Source organism: Stegastes partitus, unplaced genomic scaffold (assembly GCF_000690725.1).
Source record: "Stegastes partitus isolate 25-593 unplaced genomic scaffold, Stegastes_partitus-1.0.2 Scaffold585, whole genome shotgun sequence".
Classification (NCBI taxonomy): Eukaryota; Metazoa; Chordata; class Actinopteri; family Pomacentridae; genus Stegastes; species Stegastes partitus.
This window is the reverse complement of record NW_007578316.1, coordinates 366,230-382,176: the sequence shown is the minus strand read 5'-3', so window position 1 is coordinate 382,176 and position 15,947 is coordinate 366,230. Positions and strand designations below refer to the sequence as shown.

At 42.7% G+C, this 15,947-nt stretch overlaps 1 protein-coding gene across 1 annotated transcript; it reads right to left on the bottom strand.

The window, feature by feature from the left end:
• Nucleotides 1-54: 54 nt before the first annotated feature.
• On the bottom strand, nucleotides 55-6,159 carry LOC103362577 (PR domain zinc finger protein 1-like). The gene is made up of 3 exons (XM_008288964.1): nucleotides 5,938-6,159; nucleotides 2,537-2,887; nucleotides 55-532 (listed from the first exon to the last, which is right to left on the bottom strand). Exons 1-3 carry the CDS (start codon nucleotides 5,962-5,964, stop codon nucleotides 311-313), a joined length of 600 nt encoding a protein of 199 aa, XP_008287186.1. The 5' UTR covers nucleotides 5,965-6,159; the 3' UTR covers nucleotides 55-310.
• Between the last annotated feature and the right edge of the window lie 9,788 nt (nucleotides 6,160-15,947).

Genomic DNA, 15,947 nt, shown 5'->3' with positions numbered 1-15,947 from the left:
ACACACACACACACACTCACACACACGCACACACACACGTGTGCAGTGTGTAGGCGGTGGTCAGGTAGGTGGTTTGTGAGTGGTGTGTCGTCTCACTTGTCAGTTACTGGTAGTGATGGAGTGTGTTCTGTCAAAAGCAGCGTGTGTGTGTGAGTGTGTGTGTGTGTGTGTGCGAGACTGTGTGGACTTACAGGAACCACAGTGTGACATGTTATTTGTGTGAAGGTGACATCACATCCCCATCTCTGTTTCTTGTACACACACTCTCAGAAAAAACAGCAAGCCCAATTTCCTGTTCCACTGACTGACTTTAGACGGGCGTGACGTCAGAGGAAGGGGTCCCTCCGGCTTCTGAGGAAGTGTGTGTGTGTTTTGTCGTGCATGTGTGCGTGTTTTGAATGTGTGTACTCACCCTCCAGAAGTACTTCCGGTTAGCGTCTTTGGGGACGCTGTCTGCCGTGTAGATCTCGCCCACCAGGGGACCGAAGCGGGTTCCTTTGGGGATGTACTCCCTGCTGCACACGCCGACCACCTGCACGAACACACACACGCGGCTTTGAAATAAAACGACAAAGCAGATTGACAACAATGAAGCCTCACGCGCTACACTTTAGCATCCTGAACGGGGTAACGCTGCACATCCTCGGGGCCGCGTACGTGTTTTCGTGCACATCCGTCAGCGATATGTATCATTAAGACTCATTAAGTCTTTTTTCAAAGACTCACAGACACACAGCATCAACCAGCTGTCAGCAGCGAGGATGATTAATGAACCACCTCCACACATCACTTCATTTGAGTGTGTGTGTGTGTCCTTGTGTGCGGAAAAACTCTCCTCTGAAAATCTCTCGTCACACCTCCACCCGTCGCCACATCAAACCCAAAACGGCTGCCACCTCAGACTCTTCAGAGGGAGACATCCACATGCTCAAAAAAAAAAACATCTTTTGTATTCTTCTTGAGAAGACGAGGAAGAGGAAGAGGAAGAGGAGAAAAGCGAGGGGGATTATGTGGTGACTAGACGTCAGGCTCCAGCCACGGATGGTAAGAGAAACACACTCGCATTTTTCTTCATGCTGAACCCACGCAAACACCAGTCTTTCCCAAACCCCTCTGTTCCCTGGTGACGTTGGAAATCCCCCTTTCCCCCCGTTTTTTTCTTTTTTTTTTCCTCCTTGGGACCAGACATGAGGGTGTGTAAGTGTGTACGCGAGTAATCAGAGTTTTTACAATCCCTAAACGAAGCCTTCTTTGATCACGACAAACTGCGATCCTCAGCCTTTCCCTTCTTCCTCTCTCGGCCTCAAATATTATCTGATAGCGTATCAGCTTGTAAACAAAACGCACTCCTCTCTTTCTCTCTTTCTCGCTCTCTGTGGGTCTTTCCTTAGTTTCCCGTTGATAAACCCCTGATGAGAAAATCTATGTAATCAAGCCATTTAACTGAGAAACTCTCAAAGTGTCAAAGTTGACAAAGTCGCAGCCTTTTGACCTGCAGTCATGCACTTTTTTTTTCTGGTCCGAAATTCCTTAAAAATCACAGCATTGATGCGAGACTTCACGTACGTGACCCTGCACGAAACGTAACCCAGATAGAGGTTTTTATCGTGGTTTCAGCCGCGTATCTGACTTGTGTTTGGATCATTCTTCAACACTAATCAGCCTCGAGGTGTTCCGACTTAAACGCAAACACCAAATGAAACTTATCTCCAAATGCAAATTAGTGACTAACTTGTCAACCACTCAGAAGCGAAGCGCTCACTGTTTTTCACTTCATCACATTCCCAGAGTGTCATTTCGATTCTCTGCGTTATCTCCTTGTTATACAACCTCAACCTTTGACTGGTTGATATTTTGACTTTTTCATCTCCACTTTGATCAATGGCAGAAACGTTATCCTTCCAGGTTTTGTCAAAGGGTCAAACAGAGGGTGATTGGTGAGCTGAGGATGATTTACAGAGGGAGCGTGTCCCTGTCTAGTAAAAATGACCAAAATCTACGGCTCCGGGGGGTTGACCCTCATGAAGAAGTCAAAGCTGAGCCTATGAGTGGCCAAAATTCACATCAAACCTCTTTAATTTTGCCATTTAGGAGCTTAAAAATAATCACACAATTTGATGTGCTTGTTGAGACGCCGCACTGCGCCCCCTGCCTGCCGGGACGGGCACTTCAGGCGGTTAAACGAGGACTTGAATGGAATATGACACACAGCGCTTGGGATCGAGCCATCGCCGTTTCCCCTCAGAAGATAAATGGGTTTTCATGGATGGATAGAAGTTAGTTAAACTGCACCGTGCATGTGTTTAAATTCTGCTTCTGGCGTTTCCCACACCCACACGGATTCCTCCATATGTGTGTGTGAAGTTTTACAACGAGACATGAGCCCCTCTTCATTACATGACCCACCTCTGACTCACGTTTGTGTGCACTTACAGATGGCTTTCTCCGGCTGAGTGTGTATGAAAAATTGAGGAGAAAGTTAGTCTGTCTGCCAAGTGTGTGTGTGTGTGTGTGTGTGTGTAGATGTGAGTCTGACCTCCTTGCTGCCAGCCAGGTGTTTGAAGGCCAGGTTTCGCGGCAGAGACGCCTCGGCTCTGGTCGTCGTCGTCGTCGTCGTCATCGCGGCGTCACCGTCTGGTCCCGCCTCCCACGCCGTGTCTTTCACGATGTACGTACACTTCTCCTCGAACTCCGTCTCCGTCCATTGCGTCATGTCTGCCTCCTCCATATCCATCTCCATGTCCACGTCGGTGTCTGTCATCGTCTCGGCTCCGTCCGAGCCCGTGCTGGTGGCGGTGGAGGCCATCTTGGCTCCGTGGTGCGTGTCGTCCTGCTCCATGGTGTGCGCCCCCTCACTGGTCAACATGGCCGAGCTATGAGAGGTCGCCTGGTCGGGGACGGGGGTAAAAGAGAGAGGAAGAGGGAGAAACATGAGTTGTTTTATCTCTAAATCTTTCAGAAAGTGCAGCGATGTCGCTGCTGAAATTCAGAAGAAAGGATTTAATGAAAAGAAGGTAACTTTAAAAGAAAAAGGAAGTGAAGGAAAGAGGTGGGAAACAGGAGGGAGGAATAGAAAAAGAGAAAAGAAGTAAGAATGAAAGAACGCAAGAAAGAAGAAGTCAAATGAAGACAAATAAGATGATAAGATGTGGGGGGGAGGGAAGGAAAAAAAATCACAGATAGAGAAGTGGAAAGAGGGAGGAGTAAGATAGGAAAGAAAAGAGGAAAGACATAAAAGAACATAAAAAACGGAGCAACGAAGAGACGAGGAAAGACAAAAGCGGGAGAGGAAGAGCTGCGATTATTATGTGTGGTGACTCAGTAATGAAGGGGGTCTGACTAACACTACTGTCTCACACACACATACACACACACACAAACAGACAGGAAGCTGTTTGTCAACTATTTAGACTAAATGTTAACTAATTTGAGAAACAATTAGGAGATAAAAAAAAAAAAACCCACATTCACTCATTCCCTTCCTCATTCATTCACATCCGTAGAACTCCAGTAGAAAGCGTGATGACGATGATAACAACGTGGGACGCCAAACAAACACGCTGCGATCCTTCTTTCCCGTTAATGTTATTCATTGATTCGGACAAAATCACATTAAACACCTCAGACGACCCTTCTCCCGCTCACAGGGGCAGCAATCTGTTTGTAAGCTTAAACATTAATGGAACTGATTGACTTCTTTAAATCAGTTTTAAAAAAAAAACCACACACACACACAAGGTGAAATTTAAAATAGGAGCCAAACACAATAAAGAAAACTGACAGAGGAGCTCAACACGTGTCTCGCAAGTAGATTTAAAATAAAACAATTGTGCAAATCCCTGATTAAATGAAGGATTTGGTGATTTTATTTGATAAAATCGGAACTGATTCTAACAATCAGTTGTTTGAATGCAAGAATATTTACTTCATCTGCTGCATATTTTCAATAAAACGCACTTTTGAGCAGTTGAAATGTTTAAAAAAAGGGAGAGAAAGTGTGTTTGAGCAGTTTCTTTTTGTTTGTTTTGGATAAATCTGTTTTCCTCGCTGAAGCAAACAGAGTTTCCATATTTCCTATTTAGAGTTTTCCTCCTGTATTTTGTATTTCAGTAATTTTCACACAGTGCAACTCAGACAAGAATTTACATTTAGGAGAAATTTCCCACCCAAAAAAAAAAAAGTGATATTTCCCGTGTTTCTTCCCCCTCCCTCCCTCCTTCCACCTCCTCCTCCCCATTTCTCTCCGGGGTTGAAGACAGAGGAAGGAAACGCTGTCTGTGTCTGAATGAAGCTAAAATTGGAAGCAGAGTGGCACTGCAGCGGAACCGGCAAATCATCCCAACTCCCAGCGTGTGTGTGTGTGTGTGTGTGTGTGTGTGTGTGTGTGTTGGTAATGGACGGGGGGTGGCGGTGGTGGTGGTGGTGGTGGGAGTGATGAGGAAGGGAGCGTCAAAACTTTTCCATTTGGGGGGCCACAGCAGCGCAAACAAAACTTCAAACGCGATCCCACCCAAGACAATCCCACACACACACACACACACACACACACACACACACACACACAGAGGCAGATATCCACACAGGGACAAACATGCCGGCTTGTCCCACGCAGACGAGCAGAAAGCAGAAAGCAACGGATCTTCAGTGACCACACTCGGCTCTGCGAATTCTTCCAAAGCCGCAAGAAAGAAAATTATTTCACATCCAACTGGCTCCAGTCAGTCACAGCTAACGACTTCTTTCTCTAAACTAAAGACGATGAAATGACACGCAGAGATAATCCCCGACCACCTCTGCTAGCTGCAAGGAGTGATTTCAAAGATTTTTTTCCTGATTTATTAAAAATCTCTTTCAGGAGTCAAACAATGTTGAAAACATCCTCAGCAGTAATTATGATGCTTGTTGAGCTTTTGCATGACTTTCCTGTTCCTGACTTGCACAAAAAAAATAAAAAAAAAAGGTACCCAAACCTAAATCAAGAACAAAAATCAGATCTACACAGCTTCAGAAAGTCCAAATCTTGACTTTAACAGTGGAACTCATCACGTTGCAACAAAACAAATCCTCAGAAATGACAATCAAATCCCACAAAATCCACTATTTGACTTGTAAAACTGAAATTTCCAGCAAGCTCTCCCAGACAGCGGCTGCACCTTCTCGCACGGGGGGGAACAACAGTTTCTGCTCCATTTGCCTTTTAAATCAAACGCGTGAAAAAGTGATCGGACGTGGGAACATTTTTTCTCAATATTTCAGCTCAACTCAAACTCAGAATCCTCTTTGCATAACAGCTGCAACATCGAAAACTAATAGTGAAACCAAGAACCAAGAAACAATCAACCTCTTGTGCAATTAGACCAACTGAAAATACAAAAGAGTCTGCACACAGGCAGGCAGGCAGCGTCCACACGAATCAAGGAGTGATTTAAACAAATCGGGCAGATGTTGGAACAACAAATCGCACTTTAATCCAGGTGGAGAAGTCGTCACATTCTCAGTGATGTGGGGGACACTTCACTGAGAGTTGTTTCTGTTAAACAAACTGAATAGTAATGTGGTAAAGTGTGCAAAAAAGAAAAAGAAAAAAGGCCTTAAATCCCAAAGCTGACAACTAGAAAATACCTTAAAGAGTGAGAAAATCTCCAGCAGCAAGAAAAAATCTTGATGTAAAAAGTTTCTGAAAAAAAAAATCTGATTTCAGCTTAAAAGTAGGAAAAAGATTCCAAAATTGTCTCAGTTAAATTTTGTCTGTTCTCACAATTTAGAAATTCTAACGCCAAAATAAAATAAAATAGAAAAAAGGCAAAAATGAAAAAAGATCCAATCATACTGTTTAAAAAAACTTGAAATAAAAATGTAGATTATTTTTAATTCTTCTCCTTTTTTTTGTTTGTTTTGAGTTAAAATGTGTTAAGTGAGGAGCTGCTCCGTCCTTACCGTGTAACTTTGGTCCCATCCACACATAGGGACGACCGGTCGGATCCTCTCTCTATATGTGTTGTGAGGACAGGTGCAGTTCTCCCCCTTCTGTCCTTTTTCCTGCTGCGATACTCCACACTGGTCAGATTGTGTTTTCTCTGTGTGTGTGTGTGTGTGACTGTGTGTGTTGGTGGGTGTGTGCGTCCACCAAAGTGTGTGTCTGATCCACTTGGTGTCCTGTTCAAATGCCTGACAAAATCAAACATCTCTCTTACTTAGTCTGTCTTGCTCTCTCTAAGCCACGCCCCTAACTCCTCCTCCTCCTGGCTCCTCCTACCTCCTCCTCCTCCTCCTACACACACACACACACACACACACACACACACACTTTTCTTTGCGAGGAAGCAGCAGCAGGCGCTTTCACCTGAGGCCATGAGCTACACACACACACACACACACACACACACACACANACACACACACACACACACACACACACACACACACATAAAACACTGAAAACACACTTTTTTTCTCTGCATTAACATACAGATTTCTTTCGGCCGTGATGGCAGCGTTGTGTCTGCGTGTGTTGGGATATATCTTTAAAAGAGTAAACAACAACAACAACAACATATGTGTGCGTGTGTGTGTGCATGTGTGTGTGTTGTGGGGGGAAGCATTGAGTCACTATCACAGGATGCCCCTCTCTTCCTCAGGAAAACACACACACAAACACACACACAAACACACACACACACACACACACACACACACACACCGCCTCTAGGGGGCAGAACTGATCTGCTCTTATTGCTTTTAAAAGTGCACTCTCTCTGTTATTGTCTATGTCTCTCACCCTTTCTCTGTTACTCTCTCTCCTCTCTTTCATATAACTTTTCTCTGCTTCTCTTTCTCTCTTCGCAAACCTCTGCATCTTTTTGATTTTTTTTAATGCTCTCTCCTTCAAAGTGGCTTAATTTAAACACAAATTTTTAAAATGCTTTACTGGCTAACATGCAAAAGCAAAAGAACAAAAAAGAAATTACAATCAGGTTGGATTTAAGAGGGGGAAAAAGACCAACAACAACAATAAAAAAACAACAAAATGTATGACGCTAAAGCACTTCATCTTTACCATATTTAGTGGAAAAGAAAACCCAAACTAACGCCCCCATATTTCGGTAAAGCCTTATCACCAGACCAGAACGTTGCACAATTCTGCAGCACGTTATGTCACACGAGCTCTTTGTGGTTGTGGAAAAAAACAACCTATAGTTAAGGTATGGTAGAGTTGAGTAACAAACACTTAGGCTGGAGAAAGACTAATCAAAAGGAAGACGCACCTCAGTCAGGAGTTAGGCTACGGCACGCAGATTCATCCTCATGTAGCTCCTTGATTGATTAAAACTTGTAAAATAAGCACTAAATGATTTAAACTCCTATTGGTGCATTTATCTTAAGAATCCTTAAAGCTGGCTTTGGAAACAGAACAGTATTGTAGGAGTGTTGTTTTTCTTGTTTCCTCCTTTGTTCAACACTGAAAGAAGATTTTTCACATGAATCTTTAAAAACTCTTTCAACAGGCTCCTTCACAGAGTCGTGTTCTTAATTAGCTGAACTGCACATGCTATGCATTTGTCGGGAAAAGTTTTACAAAGAATTTCTTCACACATCTTGACCTCATCAGATTTTTGGTCAGAATTCTCGTCTAAAGGAGCTTCTTCGACCTTGAGATGCAAACTCGCTGTGTCTGGAGCTTCTGACTCTATCTCATTCTCAGCCATCAGTTCAGCAGCAACGCATAAAAAAAAAGAAAAACAGTCTTCGCTCTCACTCAGCCTGTTATAACAAAAGCTCACTCTCTCACTAACACTGGAAATTCCCATCTAATTGTCCCCCTGACTCCCTCAATTTACCTCCTACTCACTCGCCTCCCTCCTCGTCCCCTTCTCTCCCTTTGATTTCCACGTTCTATTTACAAAAATGATTTTCCACACTGACCTCTCGCTTTACTTCTTTTTTTTCCATCACTTTTTTTCTCTTTGTCTTTTCCCCTCTCGAAGCCTCTCTTATAAAAATAAATCATTTCAGGAGAAGCCACTATTCCTCTTTCGGCGTTTTTCTTGTGCGTTTCATTAGCTTTTTTTTTTTTTCTTCTCCTCCTTCTCCCTCTACTGGATAATAAGAGATCGGCGGAGGTCAGCGTGAGAATGGAAACGACGCTGAAAAGAAAATTAGAGCCTGAAGAATAAAATAGTAAAGCCAGAAAGATGGAGAGGAAATGAATCCTTAGATAGAAAACATGGAAATAAAATTAGATTTGACAGAAAATAAAAAGAAGATTGAAAAATAATGTGAAGATTATTCAATCCTTTAATTAAAAAACAAGTCAAGTTTGACATAAAGGACAGGATGCATTTGATTTATTCTGTGTTTATTATAAATTGGGGAGAGTAATTTTTCAAAAAAGTCAATATGTGTGTGCTGTATTTGTTGATTAGGTTATAGTAATATTTATTTGTAAATGAATTTATTCTTAAAATGATGACTGTCTTTCAAAAACCTGACTCTTGCCTCTACAACACAGAACCCAGCAGTCATCCAGGGGGGTAAAAAAAAACACATAACACTCAATTCTGAAGGGGGAAAAAAAAAAAAAAAGCTGCATATTAATCATTTCTGTCCCATTTTGTTGACATGAAAACTGCAAAAGCCGTCATATCAGCACCGGTCTGACAATCATCAGCCTTCAGAGGACTAAATGAGCCGTCGTCTGTTTGTGTGCCCTTTTTTTTTCTTTCTTTCTTTTCTTTCTCTAATGAAGAATGATGATCAGGAAAAGAAAACAAGCAACAGGAAGAAGACGAGGAGAGAGAGAGAGAGACACACCGGACCTCTCTCCCTCTCCTTCCCTCTCTCTCTCTGGTGACAGAGGGTCTGACCACATCACTCGCTGCCTACTGCTTCCTGCCAACGGACGACCCCGACACACACACACACACACACACACACACACACACACACACACACACGCACACACAGCTGCAGATCTGTCCCACAGCTGTCGGACATGTTGATGCTTTACAACCGAGCGATTCCTCCCCGTGCAAAACAACCAGAGACAGAAACAGCGCTGGCGAGAGAAAGCCCAAAGAGACGGATATGAAACAGAGAGAGGTGTCTCTTTTTTTTTTTTTTAAACTGATTGCACATAAAGTGTATCATCATGTTGAGCTATTTTGCACAAACAAGTACTTTCTGGGTGACGTGATGCTGGACAATGACAGTGTTGTCAAGTGGGTCGTCCGTTTTAATATGAATAACCCACTTCTGTGACTAATTATTTATAGTTGTTAGTGAGAGTGTGTTGCATGGTGACGGCACACTTCAGCAGCATTTAGTCATGATTTTGATTTTCTTTTGTTACCCCCTAAAAAAAACAGCGATTTCTCAGGAAGAGTTGCTTAAACTGCTTAAATAACTTCTCAAGAAATGATTTCTGTCGTGACAAATCCCAATTAAAAAGTCATTTTTCTAAGCAATCACTTCAAACACTCACCACTAAAGATTCTGTTATTAACCAGCTCACACTGCTCACGCTCTCCATGTGTACGTGTACTAAAGCCCTTTTCAAATCCAGCATACACAACATCACTGAATCCATCTGTCTGACAGACGTCACTTCTTCATTAATCTCAACACAAACTAATATCGAGCTTATCAAAGTGTCCAAATGACTAATAGTCTGGTTTCTTTATGATGTCCTAAACACTGATGAGCCACTGTGGTGAGAATCTAACTTCTGCTTTAAAGAAATGTTGAATTAAAATATCCCAGATGAAGCTCAGGACTCGACGTAACAAATGACTTAACAAACAAACTGTAAGAAATGAACTTCAGCTCTTGTCAAAACCTCATGATTTTAGCTTGTAGACTATGTCTTTATCCCTCTCTGTGATGTTTATCAGGACAATATTGGTGCTAAAATAAGAAAAATAAAGTTAAAAAGCCTCCTCTTGCTATAGCTCACCTGGCGACCCATGTATAGGGGCCATGGGTTCAAATCCCGCTCAAGGCCCTTTGCTGCCCACTTTCAACTGTCCTCTGTAATAAAGGCCAAAAAAAATAACTTAAAAAATAAAAAAAGCCTCCTCTAAACTGTGTTGAAAGTGATATTAAGTGTGACCTACTCCGATTGCTGAAGAGACTTTTGCACAAAAGTGACCAGGACGCTCAATTAGATGCTTTCAGATGAATGCAAGAGTATGCATGTGTTTCAAATGCACAGATCCTATGCGACATCATTGCCCGTTATTGTGTGCATAGTTATGTATTGAGTCATGTCACACACACGTAATACTGATCACATGAATAAACAGTTTTTATGTGGAGCAACAAAAGCCTTTTTTTTTTCTCCACACATACAGGAGGTGAAATGTTCCTTTAGTTTGCCCAGACATACGAGCTGAAATGGAAAATGTGGCTATGAATATTACGCAGCAGCATTTATGTCGTAACTATCACCGTAAAATACTCACATTTTACGGCCCTCGGTGGAAGATAAATCAAACATTCCCATAAAAATGATCACTTCCATTCACCACACCAAAGTTTTCCCTCATTCTTTGTAAGAGGATGGAGGTGGAGGTGGTGGTGGTGGAGGGGGACCCATATCAGTGGGGGAATCTGCAGTAGGTGGGGTGGGATGTCTGTAAAGGTAGTTTTTTTTTACCCCACACACACACACAAACAGGCTCTGAAGTCACACTGAAATGTGTCTTTTTGTTTCTGCGGCGGCCCTGCATGCATGCCTGCAGGAGACGGAGAGGAGGGACAAAGGAGAGCCAGAAGACCTCCTGGGTCTCTGTTAGTTTAACACAGGGCCTCTATCACACACACACACAGACGCAAGAGGACACACACACTTTTCTCCTTACATAAACTTTCTACTACGCTCGGGAGTTAGTTCTCCTGAAATCCGCCATCTGGGAGAGCTTTTGAAAACATGAAGAGGAGAAAGGAGAGGGGGAATAAGACAGAGACAGAGGATGGAGATGGGTGAAGGGGCTTTAGGGGCTACAGGTGGGATTAACACCTCACATTCCTTTGGAGCGGGTGTGCAACACTTACAGCGGTCGGGATCTGGCAGCTTGCTTACATACGCTGTACCGGCAAAAGTATGTGGACGCCCAAACATATCTCTGCTCTTCTTCTGGGGAGGATTTGCTCCCATTCGGCCCAGAGAGCATTAAGAGGGGTTCAGTAGTGATGTTAAGAGAAGAAGAGGCCTAGTTTGTGGTTTTAGTTCATCCGGGGAAACTCAAATTCTGCCACACCAAACATGAAAAGAATTGAAAGTGACCGGTTTTAGCAGCTAAAGCCGAATAACGCAGATCAAGAATGCTGGTCTTCACTGTTTCAGTTGTTCTGTACATCTAAACATTCAACTTCTCCATCTTGTCACGCTTTCCAAACCGTAAGTAATGCCAGCATTGACCATCACTCACATGTTCACGCTTTAAAATTTGCCATAAAAGCGACATTCCCTCCATTTTCTGTCATGTTCGTGCTTGTTTATGTACCGAATGCACCCGTGTGCTGCTGTAACAGGACACTGACCTGTATGGATCCTTTTTTTTTCTGGACGTTTTTTGTTCTCTGGTCTCTCTTGAATAACCGATCTGGATCTCGGCAAGACGACCTGGTTTGATAAGAGCGAAAACACAAAAAAAGGTTACAGAGCGCCTCGGCGTGACACACATGTGTTGACTTGGGTCAGAGCTGACCAAATCAAGTTGTCTTCCGGTGTTTGTGAGGATTGATATTTGAGTGATTCAGCGGGGAGTGTTTCCGTGTTACAGTCGGGAAATTATCTTATCTCTGAATTCTGGAGGAAAAAAAACAAAACAACAGCACAGAGAATTCCAATAAAACAACCAAACAGATTCCCAAGAGAAAGCCCTGTAAAAGGAAACACAAAGAGAGAGAGAGTTCATCCTGATAAAGTTCTCCCGAGTGTTAAACACTTTCCTCTCCTTTCCCTCCTCCTCCTCCTCTTTCTCCTCCTGCCTTCCCGGCTTCCCCCCCGGTCCTCCTCTCCCCTCCAGTCATCCCCTGAGTCCCAAACATTTTAATTGCAGCCCACAGGCCATTTGATGCCTCGCCAATTCACTGTGAAGAGATCAGCTATTGTCCACTTCCTTTGTGTGTGCGAGGCTGTGTGTTACCGCGACGGTTATACTGGAGGGCAGTGCACGGCGGACCCTCTGTATGTGTGTGGATTTAGGGAGTTAATCCCTGAATAGAGAAGCCATTAGAGAGAATTAGGCAGGTTAGACCCAACCATGATCCCCTCAACCGTGAGTGTGTGTGTGAGTGTGTGTGTGTGGGGGACAGCCGACAACGCGTGGCATGCGTCAGGTCGAGGCCCTCGAAAAGAGAAGGGGTGGAGGTGCGTCGGTCGTGGAAGGGGGGCGGCGGGGGGTTATGTGGTAGCCAACTCCCCTAATCTTGCCAATCCACCCCTGCTGTGCACACACACACACACACCAACACACACACACACAGATGGGTTCATCTTGACACTCTCAACAGATGGCTGTAGCAGAAAGGCCAAGGGTAAACTCGAGCAATACCCAAACCAGACAGTCACCCTCCACATGAACTCCCCCCTCAGTGTCTATGGCTAATCACAGAGTCCTCAGCACGCAACCAAACACACTCTTCATTAAGGGGCAACTTAACACACTCCTCCACACACACACAATGCCTTCAGGTCTCATGTTAAGGTGCGGTAATGTTGACGTACATGATTTGGACATGAGGCCATTCTCAGAACATTTTGCTCCGACAACGTGAGATTTAAAATAACGACAGCGGAGCTAATGTCTGGATTTAACACAACATGAATCAGGGCCTCTCCAGCCAATCAAATCTTAGAGAAATGTGTTTTATCCATCACTAAATTGCATTGTGCTGAGATGTAATTGCCAACTGGATCATGTTCAGAGCTAGTTTGTTTTTCCTTAATGAATGAAGAGAGGTTCTGAGCTGGACCAGACTCACTGGTGGTGTTTAGAAACCGAGCTCCTGACTTCTATCTTGGTTTAGGCAACAGAAGCACTGTGGTGAAGCTTTGGGAGGCATTGGACTTCCTGTTTCCTTACCTCTGAACTAGTGCTTCCAATATATAGACACACAAATGGTATCCGCTGCTGCAAATGATTTGATCGTAAGTTCTACTGCTGCAGCGACATGACAAGACCGACACCACTCTTATGCAAGAAGCCGACTGGACACATGGGGAAATACTCAACATGTTGCAAAATATCAACATCTGAACATCATTCAGGCACAGTAACCAATGGTGCATGCCAACAGGATGCATCATTTCCATGCTTCCTATTCACTGCCTGGTTAAGCAGGGTTTAGAAGGAATCGTGTCGGGGAAACTCCTGAAAAACTTCAGAAACATTTTTTAAAAAACTAAACTGAAAAACTCCTGAGGAACTAATCTAATGAAGATGGATCCAGCTGGCTTATTTCTCACTTTCAGTTTTTTGTGGAAACACATGCTGGTGTCATGTTAGTTTGAAATCTGGCAGCGGAAGGACCAAGACTTGTGCAGGTGTATTAGAGGGGATTGCCTGTATCGGTTTCCTTTCCGTGTCCCAAAAACACCCCTGATGACGTGTATCTTTAGTCTTAGAGTCGCAAGAAACAGCACGACTTGACTTAACCTTTGCGGATAGATGAGTCAACCACATAGTCTGGCAGCCATGTTTTTTAACTTTGGGAGGAGCTAGGGTAGTTGTTTCCCCTGCTTTTAGCCTTTATGCTAAGATAAGCGAACCACCTCCCAGCTCTAGATGAATGTGTAAAGCACAGTTGTACGTAGGAGAGGTTTTGATGTTATTGTGACCAAGGAAACATATCATTTAGCGTTCCCAGTATGGTGGATTGAGCCTTATTATTTGTTTTTTTATCACACTCTACTTGAAAAACCTTTATATCAGCCATTTAGAAATCTTTAACTGGACTCTTTTAGATTGTTTTTGTTATGTGGTGGTGAAACGCCACTCACTAAACGTGGCAAAGCTTAAATTTATGAGACTTTTTTCTTCTTCTTGTCTGACATCTCTGTTGGGAAACTGATGAAGAGTCTTTAAAGTCAAACGCAGTTCCAGTGGATCATCTGGAATAAATGATATTGACGTATCTGGATACGATAAGTAATCAAGAATATGCGCACAAAAAAAAAAAAAGTTGTGCAGAAACTTCAGAAAAGTTCAGTTTACCGAAAGTTCACATTTGTTCATCTGTTTGTTGTTCTTTTTCCTGACTGTGCACTGAGCAGTCGGGTCATGTGAGCCTGTTTCACTGCTGCGTACGTCACTTTTGGCCAACAGCGAGCGTCAGCTCTGAGGCAAACGAAAGAACACTCGCAAGAAACAAAAATAAATCAACTTTTATAAAGCACTTTAGTAAGAGAAAAAAGGGGGACTCAGACGCTTCCCGCACTCGCTCTCAGGTAGCCATTAAAAACTTGAGGACATAAACATGTTCCAGCAATATTCCAGTAAACAGCGGAAACGTGCTGTGAGTCACCGCATGAAACAGCAGCATGGAGATAACACACACACACACACACACACACGCACACACAGATGCCTGATGTCACATTACCCCCCGTCCTGGTAGTTTCCATTATAACAAGCCCGAGGTCAAACCACTCTAGTGCAGCTATTATACGTAAAGACTCACAGTGTGTCTGCGGTTGACAAAATCTAATTAATAGTGACTTCATTCCTGTTTGTGGTGTTTTTATCTCCCTCTGTATCACTGTTACATTCCTAAATTCTTGTTAATAAGCCTGAAGGGCAACACAGAACGTCCGTTTTACTGTTAAAGGTCAATTCGTATGTAGAGTTTATTGCGCTTCTGTCTTTATTTGTATCATTATAACATGACTACATACACTCATATGTGTTAGCGTAACTGTGCTTTCGTATAATACATGAACACCTTTACTGCTCGTTATATTTATCAGTCAATATTTGGCATCTTCTGATAAACTGTCAAAGACTGAGTGTTGAACAATCTGGCGATGAGCCTAAGAATCACTTACAGTGTGTACACATGCAATGCAATGTCTGTTTTTGTGTTTAAAAATTAAAGACTTCATTTATTTATCACAGAATTCAAGCTCTATTCGCTGTATATTTTTGTTCTCAAAAATCTAAAGAAGCGACAGGTTGCATCGGCAGATTGTAAAGGTATTTAAATAAATTGCAATCAAGTCAGATTATGGATAATACCTCATTTATTTGGTATTATTGTGTCTGATTGTGTCTGTATATTACACAACCTCCTCTTCACACTGTGGGGCATGTGGAGTAAAATTAAATTAGATTAATGTTGATATTTAAAAAAAGCAAAATGAATTCTTATTTTATGTTTTTAGTTGTAAGAAAGTGCATTTCGTGACAATCCCTTCATTCAATAATGCATCCTTTGAATCAGGCATCCATCCATCCTAACCCACAGGATCTGCATCGAGAATTCGTTAAGAAAAAAAGAGTTCAGATCAAACCTCCTAAAAGTATGAAAAAAAGGCAAAAGACACTCCTGGAAAAAAAAAAAAAAAGTCGAGTGGAAACAACCTGTTGCGCACACAGTGATGAGGGAAAATCAGCCACCTTGTTGATTTTAGCTCAACTTTTAAATTGTGGCGACAATAATATGATATAATTATAATAACAGAGTGGTGATTAACCGATGCCTGCACAGGAATAACATAACATAACAGCATCCAAACGCCACGAGGTGAGGCTGCGCAAAGTCTCCATCATCACAGCAACGACTAAATATCTTCACATAAAATCAGATTTCATCATTTTTAAACACATTTAACTGTTTTGTATTCATCAGAGTCAAACAAAATTCAGAACTGCTAGTCCTACCTGGCGATTAATATCATATTAACAGCGTTCATGACGCGATAACAAAGTGAGAGACGGCACACT

Bases quoted from the DNA above. Each gene is read 5' to 3' on its own strand.
- LOC103362577 (XM_008288964.1), bottom strand. From the start codon at position 5,964: ATGTGTGGATGGGACCAAAGTTACACG. The intron at 2,888-5,937 runs GTAAGGACGGAG...GTCCCCGACCAG, and splicing joins GATGGGACCAAAGTTACACG to GCGACCTCTCATAGCTCGGC. The intron at 533-2,536 runs GTCAGACTCACA...GTGTTCGTGCAG, and splicing joins ACCTGGCTGGCAGCAAGGAG to GTGGTCGGCGTGTGCAGCAG.